The sequence below is a fragment of the Rhineura floridana genome, chromosome 17, assembly GCF_030035675.1.
Source record: "Rhineura floridana isolate rRhiFlo1 chromosome 17, rRhiFlo1.hap2, whole genome shotgun sequence".
NCBI classification, from domain to species: domain Eukaryota; kingdom Metazoa; phylum Chordata; class Lepidosauria; order Squamata; family Rhineuridae; genus Rhineura; species Rhineura floridana.
Genome location: NC_084496.1, coordinates 927056 through 941837, shown reverse-complemented (window position 1 = coordinate 941837; position 14782 = coordinate 927056). Strand labels below are relative to the sequence as shown.

The following is a 14782-nucleotide window of genomic DNA, read 5'->3' as shown; positions in this document are numbered from 1 at the left end:
AAGGGTACAAGGGGGGGCGAGGGAGCCGCTGTTCTTCCCTAACAGAAAAGCCTTCTACCTAGAAACCTTAACTTTTTTTGAAAAAGGAATTTTAATTGTACATTTAAGGCGCTCCAGGAAATGTTTTTAACAGGACAGAGTCTGCACAAAAAGTCAAACAGACAGAAGAATGCACAGTGCTAGGCCCTTATGTAGTTCCTGTGAATCCCCAAGGGCTTGCAGATTCCAGGTGCATTGCGCCCATTATCAACTGCTCAAGACCAGCCATTGGCTGTTTTAGACCATCTCAGACAAAACCAGGAGAAATGGCACTTTTGAGAATCACTGAAAGCATTTGGCCTCTCAGAGAAAATGATCTAGTCCTGGGAAGTTCTTCAAATACAGGAAATTTTGTCCAAAGCAACTCTTCTAACTGAGAGAGTTCCTCAAACCAGAGTGTGAGCTTCCTGTGTAACTGTAGATGTAAACATTGCCATCTTTCTGCCCAGCCAGCAAACAGGTATCTGTGACCGACCACCTGACAAGAGACCAGCTGCCCTCAGGGTTGGGGGGCAGCACAGCTGTGCACTGTCCCAGAAATAAATCCCACACCGCAATGGTTCCAGATGTTAGCACAGCTGCTGCTGAAGCACCCTTCACTTCACCTTCCGAGTACCTAAAGCCAAAAAGAACATATATTCTTCACTGATTTATCTTTGGTATTTCTATGCCACCTCATAACACAAAGTTCTACAATTAAAAAAGTATAAATGTAAGCCACACAAACAAAGTCAAAATTAAAGTTTATATTCAATATTAGTCCTACCCAAAGTAGATCCTTTGAAATTAATGGCCATGTTAACTTAAGTCCATTGATTAAATTGGGCCTACTCTGATTAGTTGGATACAATCCAAAATTTAACAAGAGCACACAGCACTCCCAAGATTAAAAACAGACTTTTATAAACTTTTTTTTACAAGCCACTTAAAATCAAAATGGACCAGGTATATTCCTCCTTTCAGAAGGCTTTTCCAAATCCTAGATACTGCAACCCCAAAAGCCCTCTCCTGAATAGCTTCCCACCTTCACCTTGGCTAGTGGCAAAACCAAACTATACATTTGCTTTTTCACTGGACAACTCCAGGTGGCTAACAAACAGTCCTGATGAATACGTAACATCAAGCCATGGTTTATCAAGTCATAGTTTGTTTGAACATCTGAACCCTGCTCTGTGGCATAACTAGTTTGTTTTTTGCCAACAGACCATGATCTGGAGCCATTGTCTGTTTTTGGCTGGGGTTGATAGGAGTTGTAGCTCAAAACATCTGGAGGGCACCAGGTTGGGGAAGGGCTTGCTAAAGTCACCAACAGGCAGCCTTGGTAAAGAGGATATCAAAATGTCAGGCCTCTGAATGCCGAGTTTGTCCCCCAGAGCTTTGCTTTCAAAATCTTAAGTGGAAGTTACAGCTCAAGTGTCACTGATTCTCATCGCTACAAAAGACAGCAGCTTCCAGCAAAGATCCAGGGGCAGATAAGGGGGTGGGCAAAAAGGGGCTGCACCTGAAGGATAACCCACCATGACACATGCTGGGACAGGCTTCAAGAGGAAGCGGCTCCCTTGGCCAGAGTCCAGGAAGCTCCAGCACTTAAAATCAGGTTTACATAGGAGGCTGGCAGGAAGAACACAGGGCCCTCCTGGTGACCTGCTGCTCCTGAGACATCAGCAGGAATGCAGCCCCACTGGGCTGGGAAGGAAAGGGGTGGGGAGCATGTGCCTTGTGTTCAGGACATCCCAGTCCTTGCTGTGCCCAGTTAAAATTATTGGAGGGGGAGGGAGAGCTTCTGCCAGCCAGAACTGAGCTAGCTGGACAACCAATGGCTCAGTAGAAGGCAGACTCCCAGGCTCAGAGCATACTGGCAAAATCTTCCAACTGCTGTTTTTTGGGGGATCCACAAAAAAAGGCAACTCTCCCCCCAAGCAAGAACTTGCCTTCCTGCGATCCCCATGGGAAGTGATAAGAACATTAGCCTGGTGCTCCTCGCTGTCTTGGGGTTGAGTGCAACTACCTGGAAGGCAGGGTTCCCACATGACTTGCTCTCCTTGGCATGCGGGTGACTCAAAACTACGAACAGGAGGCCCTGATCCACAAGGAAGAAAGCACAAATGGACAAGGCAATTCAGCAACCAACAAAGGTAACTACAGTTGGTGGTGGGAGGAAGTAGGGGGTTCAGGAAGGCAGTAGCGCCCCCTTAAGAAACACACTGCAGTTTAAAAGCAACATACATCTTGCTCAAAACCTGACTAGAAGCAGGGCTCATGTTAAAATCTCACACCTTGAAACATTTAAGCCTGGCTCTTAGAAGCCAGTGCAAAACATCTTGCCACATTTCCAGAAAACACTCAGGATTCAGCAGGGGACCCCCCCCCCCCGAATGAAGGCCCATTGTTTTGGTGGAGCCAAGGAAACTTTGCTGATCTCTGAGAATGCAGGAGGGAAGGCAGCCTCCTAGGAATGTGGAGCCAGAGTGATTTAGAGCCGCCTTCATCGAAGCAGGACCTTGACAGTGTCTAGAGGGAAATAGGAAGCCAGGACAGTACAAAGACCAGAAGGGGTGGGTGTGGGGTGGGGTGAGAGTGTAGCAAATGCACGGGTGCAACTTGAATCCTAGAGTCCCTTTTCGCAGGGGCCAGCCCCAGCAGCAATGCAGAGCCTGCTTTTAGAGACGTACCGAGTCAGAGTAGGCCTTGTGGCAGACAGATTGTGGGTAGCAGCAGCCAAGGGGCACCTTCCTCAGCAGCTGACCTGTTCTCAGGTTCCTGCAGAAACAAAAGCAAACGTCACCAGCTCCCGTTGCTGTAGCAAAAGAATGGATGGCCACAAAAACATCCTAGGAAGCACAAATCCCTGCCTCTGAGAGACGGGCACCAGTTAGTGGCAGAAGGTATCTCCCATCAGCTATAACGTGGAGATTACTATTTACTGAGCAGAAAGCCTGCGTGGCCCATTAAGGAAGAATGGGCTGTGGATCTGCAAGACCAGAGTTCAAGTCATAGACCTGTGGCAAGTCACATTCTCAGCCTCAGTTTCCCACTTGTAAACTGGGGAGAATAGCGATCTACCTCCAGGGGGATTGTGAGGGGGAAAGTGTGATGCAGGCAGCAGAACAAATTTACAGGTTAAATGTAGTGGCAGTTCTAACTCCCTCTAACTTTGCAGAAGCTTTGCAGGAACTTTGCAGGAAGAATTTTTCCTTCTAAATGAGTCTCAAATACAATTGTGTATGGTGGAAAGATTCCATGGCCAAAAATGGATTATTTCATAAAACTAACTAGCAACAGATGGACACACCATCAGTGAAATCAGGTGGTTCCAACAGCATAATGACATCTAGAAAGTCATATTAAACAACTTATTGAGCCTGCTAAAATTGACATGTTGAAAATACTATTTTCCATGAAATGCAAGACGAATGAATGCTGTTGAGTTACCAGGACATTTTAAAAAAAGTAATTTAAAATATTTAATGTGACATTTAATTTGCTTTACTGATCCCCCACCTCAAACAAATATTTCGTCCCATGGGGGTGGCAAATTATGTTTATACAATTAATAAAACAAATGCAGTGTTGTTTTCGTTTTACTTACTAAAATACAGGTCAAACATCAGAATCTAATAATTTAGGGCACTGGAAAAAATTTAAGATTCAAATTTCCAGCAGTGAAGTGAGTGAACTCCAGGACAGATGCTTACCAGATCACCAAAGAGTTCAAGGTGGTGATGCCAACTAAAGCCTCTGGCATCCCATCCACTTCAGCAAAAGCCAAAACGGTCTCTTCAGGAGGCATCAAAGCCTGCCTCCCATTGCTCCTACAAAACAAAAAGAAACCCCCGCTGATGTTGAAACTGAGCTCAAAGTAGAAGACATCTCAAAGACAGCAGGAAGCCTTTTTATCTTGGTGGCTGCTCTGGGAGAGCAGAAACACCCTCAGCATCAACTCCTCTTTCATGTCTGTGTGTCTCACCTTCCTGCCTCAGAGAAAGAGAAGACTTCCACTTCTTGCTCTTGGAGGGACCCACAGCCACTGACCACCAGCCTGCTGTTCTTCAGTCCAAGAACAGTGTTTATGTTTCCAGCTTTCATAAGTGATTCTTCAACGCAGCCATCTTCAGAAGACTGGAACAAGAACCTAAAGGAAAAGGTAACCAGTTAGCCTTTAGTTCTGATTACAAGTATGCTTGCTTGGAACAAAGCCCTGTTGATGTCAATGGCACTTCAGGTAGGGTATACTTACAACCACAGCCTTAGAAATGCCACTGTATTACTGTAAAAGAGAAACAGGGTACTTGATGTATCTCCCAGAATACTTTGCAATTTGTATTGTGAACTTCTGAGACTTGTGCTTATGGCTCTGTACAAAACGAAAAGAGTCTGTTTTGGTCAACTCTTTCACAGAACACTACAAGGAAATTGTGTACACCTGATTCTTCCAAAGGCTACAAAGCCCTTGATGAGAAATTTCCTGTGTCTTTTCTATGAATAACTGCGATACCACTGAACCTGTAACACAGCTTACTGAAAAGTTAAAAGTAGCCGTGTTGGCCCATAAGAAAAATCCCAAAAGCCTTATTAGGGCAATACCTTTATAAGGCCAACAGAAAGGTCACAAAACATTGCGCAAGCTACCGAGTTCTCCAGAACTAAGAACATAAGGCCCATTTCATCCAACATCCTGTCCTTACAGTGGTCAGCCAGATGCCTCTAGGAAGCAGAACACGAATGCAACAGCACTCTCTCCACCGGCATTCAGAGGATACTGCCTCTGAGAGCGGAGGCACAACACAGCCATCGTGACTAGCAGCCATTGACAGCCTTGTCCTCCCCTGTCAAAGCCATCCAAGTGGCCATAACTTCTAGGAACTCTCCATCAGGCTAGATGACAAGCAATGCCGGATGGGGAAAAAAAGGCTAATAGTGAAGCCCATCTTCACCTCTGTGTTTTTTATCATCGAGTCTGACGGGTGAGGAGCACTCAGAAGCTGGCACGCTACTTTGCAACATTTCAGCTGGCCTAAGAAAAGGACCCGACTGACTCCTTAATAGCTCAAGAGCACCGCATCGGGTTATAAGGAGGTCAAGCGCATTATGCTTAGCAGCACTAACTCTGAAGACTAACTGCCGAGGTTGGGCACACAGGAAGCTGCCATCTAGCTCAGTATTGTCTGCCCTGACCTGCAGCGGCTCTGCAGGGTTTCAGGCAGGAGTTTTCTTCCCAGCCCTCCCTGGAGATGCCGCTGGGAGTGAACCAGGGACCTTCTGCATGCAAAGCGTGTGCTCCACCACGAAGGGCCTTTTCCGAGGCCTCAGGTTGCTTCCTGGAGCTCAGAGAGGCAAAGGCAGCCTTTACTCAGAGCATGAAAAGCCTGTTTCAGGTATCACTTAATGAAGATACTCTGCGGTTATGCTGCTGAGGGACACACAATCTCTGACAGCCAGCACAGCTCACCTGATTTCTGCGATCTCCAGACCTCCCAGTGCAACACATACAAGGCTCTTGACACCGGGCAGAGGGACAATCTGGATGACTGGAACCTGGAGAAGGATCAGAGCAAAGGATCAACGCCGGTAATCCCTGGACTTTGCTCACTGTGCAAAGGTAAGATTTACATGTGTTGCTCCGCCCACTTTTGCTCCTGGTTCTGCCCATCACTGCCATGTGGTCCCCAGAAAGGAACGTGGCCCTTGGGCTGAAAGAAATCTCCCCCCCACACACACACACAGGACGGCAATGTCAGGGTTAACTGCCACATACATAGATGACAAACCGGAGTGTACCAAGACGCATCTCAACTTCATAATGACTCTTCAAGAGAGGAGAGAACAGGAGCTGGATCCAGAGATGACCGGGCAGGGTGAAGGCCAACGCTACCCCTCAGGGCCACAGTCCCTCTCCCTTGCCTTCTCATTGCCTCTCTAGGCAAGAGCCTGGCTGCAGCTGGATCAGGCCAAAGGGTCCCATCTAGCCCAGCATCCTGCTCTGACGGTAGCCAACCAGACGCTCCAATGGGAAACCCACAGCCGTCTCGGTTTCCAAGAATGGCACTGGTGCCGGAGGCAGGTGATGGCCACTAGGGGGCAGACCACCCCCAGATTTCTTTTCTGCAACAGCCACGGCCCCTCTATCCTAACCTTTGTGAAGTGCCAGGTGTACACTGCGCCCCAGTGCCCGGGCTCCAGGTGCCTCCAAAGGGAAACGGAAGCCTCGCTAGCTGTCACGATACACAACTCCGTGAAGCCAGCAGCTTCCCACCACACGGTGCCCACATCCACTGAAGACGAACCAGAGCAACTCTGTCCGAAATGAACGAGAAAAAGAGTCAGCAAGGGGGCGGGGGTGGAAATTGTTCCAACACAGGCAAATTGTGTGCCCCACAGAGCTTCCAGCAGTGAGTCAAGGGGATGGTGCCTGACCTTTTGTACAATAAACACAATATCCATTGAAACAAAAATGCAATCTACAACCAGTAAAACATAATCTCTAGAGTAATCTGCTCAGATAATGAATGTAATATTAATTAATGCCCACCACTGACCACAACAGTTAGACTTGACTTGTTAAATAACTTACCTCTTTGTGAGTGATATATAGACCCATGGAATGTATGCAGGAGAGGGAATAAGGGATTCTTTTGAGTAAAAATATACACTTACTACTGAAAATGCACAAATAAATACTATTTAAAAACCACTGAAACATATAAAAGTCTGCAGAAGCAAAATCATGAATCAGTTCCTAGCGAGTATGAAAAACACCACCTTTGCAGGGCCCAAACCAACAGAAAAAGGCGTCTCTATGAAGAAGTAGATAAAAATCTGTTGTTGTTTTGCAATTCCACATAGTTTTCCTCTTTTACCTTTAATTCTGAGGTCATCCGTAAGCTCCCTTTCCTCTGGCTGTCCTCTGCTGGGTCTTCTACTGGTATTCCACTCTGTGATAAAACATCAAAATAGTAAAGGCAAGCCACGCAGCTTAGCTCACGCCTGCCTCTGAACCTCCGGAGGGCTGGAATGCTTTCCAAACGGGTCTGCAGGAACACGATTTGGGACAGACAAGGGTGCCTTAATGGGGCTCACACACCATGGTCCCAAATCAGATTCCTCCAGAGCCATTTGGAAAACATTCCATCCCTCTGGAAGCACGAACTCTCAGTATTCCAGCCCCTTGAATGACATCTGTACAAAGACCCTGCCAAAGGCGGAAGGTTGAACAAACCTGCCTTCTCCTGGCCATGAGAGTCTCCCATGTTGGCAAAAAACCAAGTGACTTGCCCCCTGCTGAGATGGTCTTGGAATAATCATGAACTTTCCAACTGTTCAGAGGAAAGCTTTCAGCCATAGAATGCCGGCAATCAACGCAGCTTCTGTGAAGTAAGTGAAACGTCTTTTGGGCTAGAAGGGGGGGTGGAATCTCACACAGGGCTGACTGGCTGGAGAGGGGGGTTGGCAGGAACAAACTGAGCAGGCAGGAAGGCGGAGGAACAGGAAGCTAAGTGGACCCAAAACATGGAGGAATGAAGTTCCTCTTTCAACAAGCCTTTTAACTAGAAACCTTATCCTAGCCTGAACCTGCACTGGAATTGTTTTTAAAGGTCTCTTAAAGCCTTTTTATTTTTAAGATGTTGCTAGTGTTTTGTCACCTGTTGTTTGTCACCTGGGCTCCCTCTGGGAGGAAGGGTGGGCTATAAATTTAATGGACAAACTCCAGGGGAGCGCAGCAGCAGGGCAACCGAAGAAAGGGGGCGGTAGGCAACAAGGCCCTGGTGGGTGGACTGAACAGGCAGAGGCCCAAAGGGAAGAGAGAAATGCATGAGGCAGGGAAGCCAGGCCAGGCCAAGACACAGAGAGGGGCAGAGATGAGGTAGTGTTCAGGAGCTTGTAGGCAGCAGACAGAAAGGAAAGCAAGAGGTACGCGGAGGGCATGAATGTTGACGGTGTCTGCAAGCTCTGGAAGGTCATGCCCGCAACTCAGGCAGGGCTACCTCTGCATTCTCCTGGGGCAACCCACAGACTTCTCCAACTCTGGCCTGAAGAAGAAAACAACGGGGCCCATCCTGCCCCCCACCCTGGGCTAGACGGAGGGATAGATGAATTGGTGGTTTATGTGTTTGAATATAATAATACGTAGCTTACTTTTTAGCTGCTGTTTTGTCAGTTTTCTTAATTTTTAATTGTTTTATTGATGATTTGTTAATCATACCTTGTACTAAGAGAGCCGGTGTGGTGTAGTGGTTAAGGTGTTGGAGTAGGCCCTTGGAGAGCAGGGTTCGAATCCCCACACAGCCATGAAGCTCACTGGGTGACCTTGGGCCAGTCACTGCCTCTCAGCCTCAGAGGGAGGCCATGGGAAACCCCCTCTGAATGCTGCTTACCATGAAAACCCCGTTCATAGGGTTGCCATAAGTCAGAAGAGACTTGAAGGCAGGCAATTTTTCTTGTTTGTGCTATAACTATGATATTCTGTTCCCACTGTTTGTTGCTTGTAAGCCGCTTTGGGACTCATTGAATGGAAAGTGGCACAGAAAATACATTAAGCGAATCAACCGGAGGCTCCTCCCCTTTCTACCTGTGTGGGAGATTCCCTGAAGGGTTCAACAGACTCGCCCGCTGGCAGCTGCCTCTCCTCCCCAAAGCTCCCAACAGCCTCACCAGGGTCCCAGCTCACTCCCTTTTGGCCTGGCGACAATGAAGGCGTCCTTCGGCCACGTCGCTCCTTCTCCTCCTGCCCGCTCCTCGACAAGGCAGAAGCACCTGTAAAGTCACCTGGCGCACTTGCGGGGCATGCTTGTGTTTGCACAGCAGATTCACAAAATGTGAGCGGCAAGGCCTGGGAGGCCGGGGTTGCCCCCACAAGGGGGAAAACTGGGGCAGGCAGCTGGGACTCTGGCAGACTGCTCACACCCTCCAAGGCAGGAGAGGAGAGCAGCTCAGGAAGACCTGGAAAGGGTGCCCGGATTGGTGCCTCTTGCTCTAGAGGAATGAGATTCTCTTCCAGTGCCGATCCTTTGTCAAGGGTGCTTTCGCCAGCATACGGGAGGCACTCAGCTGACTTGCCACTGTCAAAACTCTCCAGTGGATTCACAGCACTGGCTTTGAGCTTTTCCAATTTAAGGAGCCCAAATTCATCTTCAGGTAGGTGGAATTCTTGGAGGTCCAAGCTACAAGGCAGCCACTTCAGACTGGACGCCTTATTATCCTTGGCATGAAAAGGAAGAGGGAATTTGCCAGCATCTGTCCCAGAGAGGCAAAGAGAAACAGGATCCCAAGACCTCACCGGCGGGCCAGCTCCTCTTCTACCTGCAAACACAGAAGAGAAATGACTTAGCCTATCACTGAATGCAGCCATGAGGATCTTACTCTAGTCTGTAACAGAAGACTCCTTGGATCCTTAAAGCCAGTCTGCTTCAAATCAGCAGCAGACAACCTGTTGGTTCAAAACACGTGCTCTCAAATGCCCTGTGTGGAGTGCACCTGGACGCTACAAGCTGAGACCTCCTCTACATCTTGGCAGCAACAGGCAGACGCAAAGCACTCAGGTGTGCTTCCATGTGCCTTTTTAAAAGTCTTGCCTTCCACTCCCACCCCTCAGCACTCTTACACGATGAAGAGCCACGACCCTGCATTGAGCACGGGGCTGGACTCGATGGCCTTATAGGCCCCTTCCAGCTCTACGATTCTATGACCCCAGGCAGTGGTGGAGAAAATTCAAAGGCCACTTATGGTGCCCAAAGGTGGAAACCCAAAAGCCCTCCCCACCAATGCACGTGGAGAACACTCAAGCTGGAAGCTCTTCTGGGCACGCTCCACTGAACCGGAGTGGTGCAAGGATGCTTGCATGCTCTTGTCCAGCTCCTGTGACTTGCTTCGGAGGGGGCTAGTCATCCCTCTTCTCCTCCACCCTCAAAACACACCCGCTGAGGGAGCTTCCCCACCTTGCCTCATGGGAAGGGGGCCTCCACAAGAAGCGATTTTGCCCACAGAGCAAGTCCAGTGGTTCAGTGCAAGAGGAGTTGCTCCCCTGAAAGGCTCTTTCCACCAGCCAAAGAAGGGCAGGAAAGGCCGGACTCTGCTAGGAGCTCCGGGAGGGGAAAGGCGTTCAGAACGTTAGTCTGGGCAATCCCCTGCCTTAATAGATGTCTCCTGCCCCTAAAAGATCCCTGGCAGGTCCCTGTCCAAGGAAACCAACCTCCCCTTGAGCAATTCAAAAAAACCCACCAAATCCTACCATTAATTGTCGAATTGCTCTCAGGGAGGTCACTCTAATGTAGGAGTCGGCAACCTTTTTGAGCCAGTGGGCATGTTTGGAATTTTGAGAAAGTGCCGGGGGTGTGGGGTGTGCAGCATAACACCAAATGGCTGATGTGGGGGGTGTGGTAGAGGCCGACCCAGTGCAAACAGAAACTGAGCAGGAAGAGAACCCAGTCTCTCATGCACCGAGAGAGGACATTTACAGAGTCCTTTCAGGGCTTCCATAGGAGATACTGGTGGGTGCTCACAAGCACCACATTGGCAACCCGTGCTCTGATGCGACCAAGCAGGAGTCCATCCCCCAAGCTGGGATCCTCGCCTGGGGGGCACATACCTTGGGACGCTCTCAGCCCCTTGCCTTTCAGGAAGGCAGCCAGGGTCTCACAGTGAGGCAAGGACACTTCACCCGCTTGCACCAGACTGGCCCCACTCGGCCCAGGAGGCTGACTCTCAGGAAGACACGTCTCACTGTTTCCTTCCAGGCTCCCTACAAAGCTGGCGCCAGCCCCAGCCCCCACATTCGCCACCTCAGCCTTATGGGGTACGGCAGCAGAAAGGGAAGACACTGTCGGCCATTTCCAGCCATTCTGTTTTGCTTCCATGCTGCCGCTGGCTGTCTCGCTGAGCACCCCGGCCTTGCGTCGAAAGCTTTCCTTCATTTCTTGAGCTTCTCTCAACGCGAGACAGCCGTCCCCCTTGGGAATGGCCAGCTCCAAGTCCTCTGCTGGGTCTTGCGACAAGCAGGACAACGCTCTACGGTGAGACCTCCTTCTTGGCCTTCCCCTTCTTCTGTGCTGAGAAAGACCCGTCCTGTGCGCAAGGCCTCTGCCAGAAGCTGTGCTTTCGTTACAGAGAGACTGCGGAGGAGGAGCTTCCTTTCCAGGACTTGCATCGGCACCAGGAAGTGAGGAAGGAACAGCCCTCAGTCGCTCATCACTTTCTGCCGGCCCATGGAAGGACGACAGGGCTGGATCTGTGTTCCTCTCCTTACTCTTAATTCTCTGCCCTTTCCGACTTTTCCCCAGCTGGCTTTGAATGACGGCCACCAAGTTCACCTCCCTCTGGTGGCTGGATATTCGCCGTGTCGTCCTTATATAATACTCAACAGGAAACAGAAGACCCTCAACCACTGTGCAAGAGCCAAGCACATCCTTGGCAGGTGTGGCAGCAGACCCCTCCAGGAGGGGAGACCCAGTTTCTTCAAGCCGATCCCCTAAACCCTTTTCACTTGGCTTGCTGGTAGGAGAGTCTCCATGACCAAGGACTGAGCTCTGAGACGCCTGGCATTGGCTTCCTTGTTTATGCATTTCATCCCCACAAGCATGAGGGGCAGTTGGGTCTCCCTGGGAAGTCCCCCTGGTCACAGCTAAATCTGCCAGCCTGCCTGGCTCTTCCTCATCCATCCGTGCTTGTGCCATCTGGGGAGATTCATTCTGCGCGTTTGCAGAGATTCCTTCCTCACAAAGATGCTCAGGTGTGGGCTCCTGGTTTTCATACGACAGGGCAAGAAGAGATGGATGGGATTCTCCAGGAAAGTTGGGTTTCCCAGGTGTTTCCTGGAAACTTCCCAGCGGCAGTAACACAGGAGGAACATCAGTGCCTCTTCCTTTAACTGTGACCACTGAAGAGGCCTTTGGGATGTCAGGGTCAGGCTCCAAAATGCTGCTTCTCGTGAAGACCGGCGACCTGGAGCCCTTGACACTGGCCGTTTCACACCCTGGCTGGCATGCAGCATTTCTCCGGGTGGCTTCACACAGAGATCCTCCTCCCTCCCCCAAAGCCAGTGATGCTCTCTGTCGCTCTTTAGTTCTGCTTCTTGACACAAGATCCTGGCTTCTCTCAGGAACAGACCCCACGGGACTAAAGAGCACCCGTTTGCGGCCCTGGTTGCTACACAGAGAAGTTGAGTTTTCTGGCAAGCAGCCTAGGCTGAAGGGCTCAGGCTTGAAGGCAACAGATGTCGATTTTGCACTGCACTTCTCGGAGCAGGAACCATCTGGAGATGTCTGGCTGATGCATTCTGTGAAAGAAAAACAGCTTTGTCCTATCAAAGAAGCACACAGCACAGCAAAATGAGGCACATTTTAACAAAAAGTTGAAAAGTAACAAAGGCTATAAAAACAGTTTTAAACTAGCAGACGAGCATGTTTCACTTCCTATATCAGGGGAGAGCAGACTTCAGGCTTGCGGGATCTACTTCGGTTTGTACTAGAACCCAGAGATCCACCAAGCAGAGCAAGATACAAAGACACTTTACAGAATTCAGAGGCAGACACCCACAAAGAGCCCACACCTGCCTTTCCAGACTGTTACCTGCAAGGTCCTTTTCAGCTTCCTCCTGCATAAGGTACAGGTTTTGCTTTGCGACTGTTTTCTTGACATAGTTTTTGACTTTTTCAGCTCTTTCAGCACGCTGTGAAGAACAAGAAGCATGGGGGAAATCAGCACTTTGTAAATCAGACGTTCTTCATTCCCCGTTTACAGAAATCAGTCACATAAAAACCCTTTGATAGACCATTATTTACCTACCTGCAACCTGTGGAATGTTTTGCTGTATTCTCTTTTCAGTAAAGCCAACTTCTCTTTCAGCTAGAAGACAAAAATATTACAAGGCAATCACCGCAAGTGCTTTCAAAGCAATGTTTGGGTTCACAGCAGCTATGTAAACTGCATTAACAGTGCACCTGGTCTTCCTGGAGGAAACAGGTACACAAGAATGCACGCCAAAACAAGGTAGTCACACACAGGAAAGTTCTGTATAACCCAAAAACTCATCCCCAGCATTACAAACCAGCCTTCCCCCACCTGGGACCCTCCAGATGTTTTAGAGTGCAACTCCAACCAGCCCCAGCTAGCACAGCCATACTATGCTGGGGCTGATGGGAATTGAAGTCCAAAATATTTGGAGAGCATCAGGTTGGAGAAGGCTGGATTAAACAGAACCCTAATAATAATCTATTAAAGGCCACATGATAAAGTGCCAGACCATCAGTCCATCTAGCTCAGTAGTCTGCCCTGATTGGCAGCCGCTCTCCAGGGTTTCAGGTAGGGGACATTCCCAGTCACACCTGGAGATGCCATCAGAGATTGAACCCGGGACCTTCAGAATGCAAAGCAGATGCTCTATGCTTGAGTTACGGGCTTTTCCCAGCTACTAAAGTTCAGTAGACTAGTAATCAACTTTATTGCATGTAGCTAAAGGCCTTTGCATACTTCCCATCTGTTGATACCACAGATTAACAGTTTACAAAATAAAATGTACATAGAAAGTGCATGTAAAAATGTTACATAGCTAAAATGTAAAAGCATGCACGTAATTTCCGGCCAGGTTTGGCAAATAATGCCTCTATATAGTCATGTTGGTCGAGCAAGTGGCTTTGCTGCACAATTCAGCTTTTCTCAGAACTCTTAAGGCAAATTTGGCTGAAGTAAAGATTCCTTTCAAATGCTGTCATCCCACAAACTGCTGTTCATCCACTCACAGCACCAGGGAGCAAGAAGTCACTCTCTCTTTCTCTCTGGTAGTCCAACCAGTTCTTCTCTCGGTTACCTTATACTGAAGCATAATTCCTAGATTACTGTTCAATTGTTTGGACCTCACCCATGGTCAAAGGGTTTCAGACAACCTGCACCATAGAAATCATGCTTCCCCACTTCACCGGCCCTGCAGGACCTGCAGAATTATCATTATTATTTAGATTTATTAGCTGCTTGATATCCCAAGTGACTTACACAATGTTGAAACCAAAACCAAATAAAACACGTTATAAAAACATAACAAGCAGCAGCAGCAACCAAGGAGGGAGTCTGGAAGAAGTTTCCTCCTCACCACGCCCAGCGTGCGGCTTTCCACAGCGGGGGCGGCCTGGAGGTCCCAGGAGCCCACAAAAAGGGCGTGAAAGCAAGAAGGAGCCCCTAGCCTCCCATTCGGGATCCACAGATAGACTGCCCCCGAGACTAGAAGCTCCCTCCGGGGAGGGCCCATAGGCGGCCACCGCCTGCCAAGCCCCCTCCTCAGCTCTTCCCCCCGCCGCCCCCCTTTAGCCCTCCCGGCCTCATCTTGTGGCGGCGAGTTCCGTCAGTTCAGCAGGCGCCCTGCGAGGAAGCTGCCCGCCCTCGGCCTCCCTCCACATGGGGACCCGCCTCCCCACCTGCGCCTTCTCCTGCGCGGTCAGGGTCGGGAACTGGCCCCGCGGAGACTCCATTCCGACAGCGTTTCCCGCTCCCTCTGCTGCGCCTGCGCACTGGCTGGGCGAGCGAAACGGCGTCCATAGAGACGCGACAGGACAGCTTCGCGCATGCGCCTGTGGGCGCCGAAGCCATGACACAGGAAGTGCTACCATAGAGACGGAGGGCAGAGGGGTCCAGACTTAATATGACATTTTCCATTCTCCTCTCCCTGCGGCTGCCCCAGCAGAGCCTGGCTGATAATGGCTCTTTTCTAGCTAGCGCCAAATATCGGCCACAATGCGTGAAACAGGAAGCAGTAATATAG

General features: G+C 49.5%; 1 protein-coding gene across 2 annotated transcripts; it reads right to left on the bottom strand.

Annotated features, from left to right (window-relative positions):
- Positions 1 to 325: 325 nt before the first annotated feature.
- Positions 326 to 14705, bottom strand: PALB2 (partner and localizer of BRCA2). Of its 2 annotated transcripts, XM_061600192.1 has the most exons (13): positions 14439 to 14705; positions 12817 to 12876; positions 12601 to 12700; positions 10622 to 12307; positions 8606 to 9336; positions 6897 to 6971; positions 6172 to 6333; positions 5489 to 5574; positions 4007 to 4171; positions 3735 to 3851; positions 2712 to 2799; positions 1971 to 2119; positions 326 to 655 (listed from the first exon to the last, which is right to left on the bottom strand). In XM_061600192.1, exons 1-13 carry the CDS (start codon positions 14628 to 14630, stop codon positions 409 to 411), a joined length of 3858 nt encoding a protein of 1285 aa, XP_061456176.1. In that variant the 5' UTR covers positions 14631 to 14705; the 3' UTR covers positions 326 to 408. The 2 variants fall into 2 exon arrangements, with proteins under 2 accessions (XP_061456176.1, XP_061456177.1); XM_061600193.1 differs by lacking the exon at positions 1971 to 2119 and having other exon boundaries at positions 542 to 655.
- Positions 14706 to 14782: the final 77 nt, after the last annotated feature.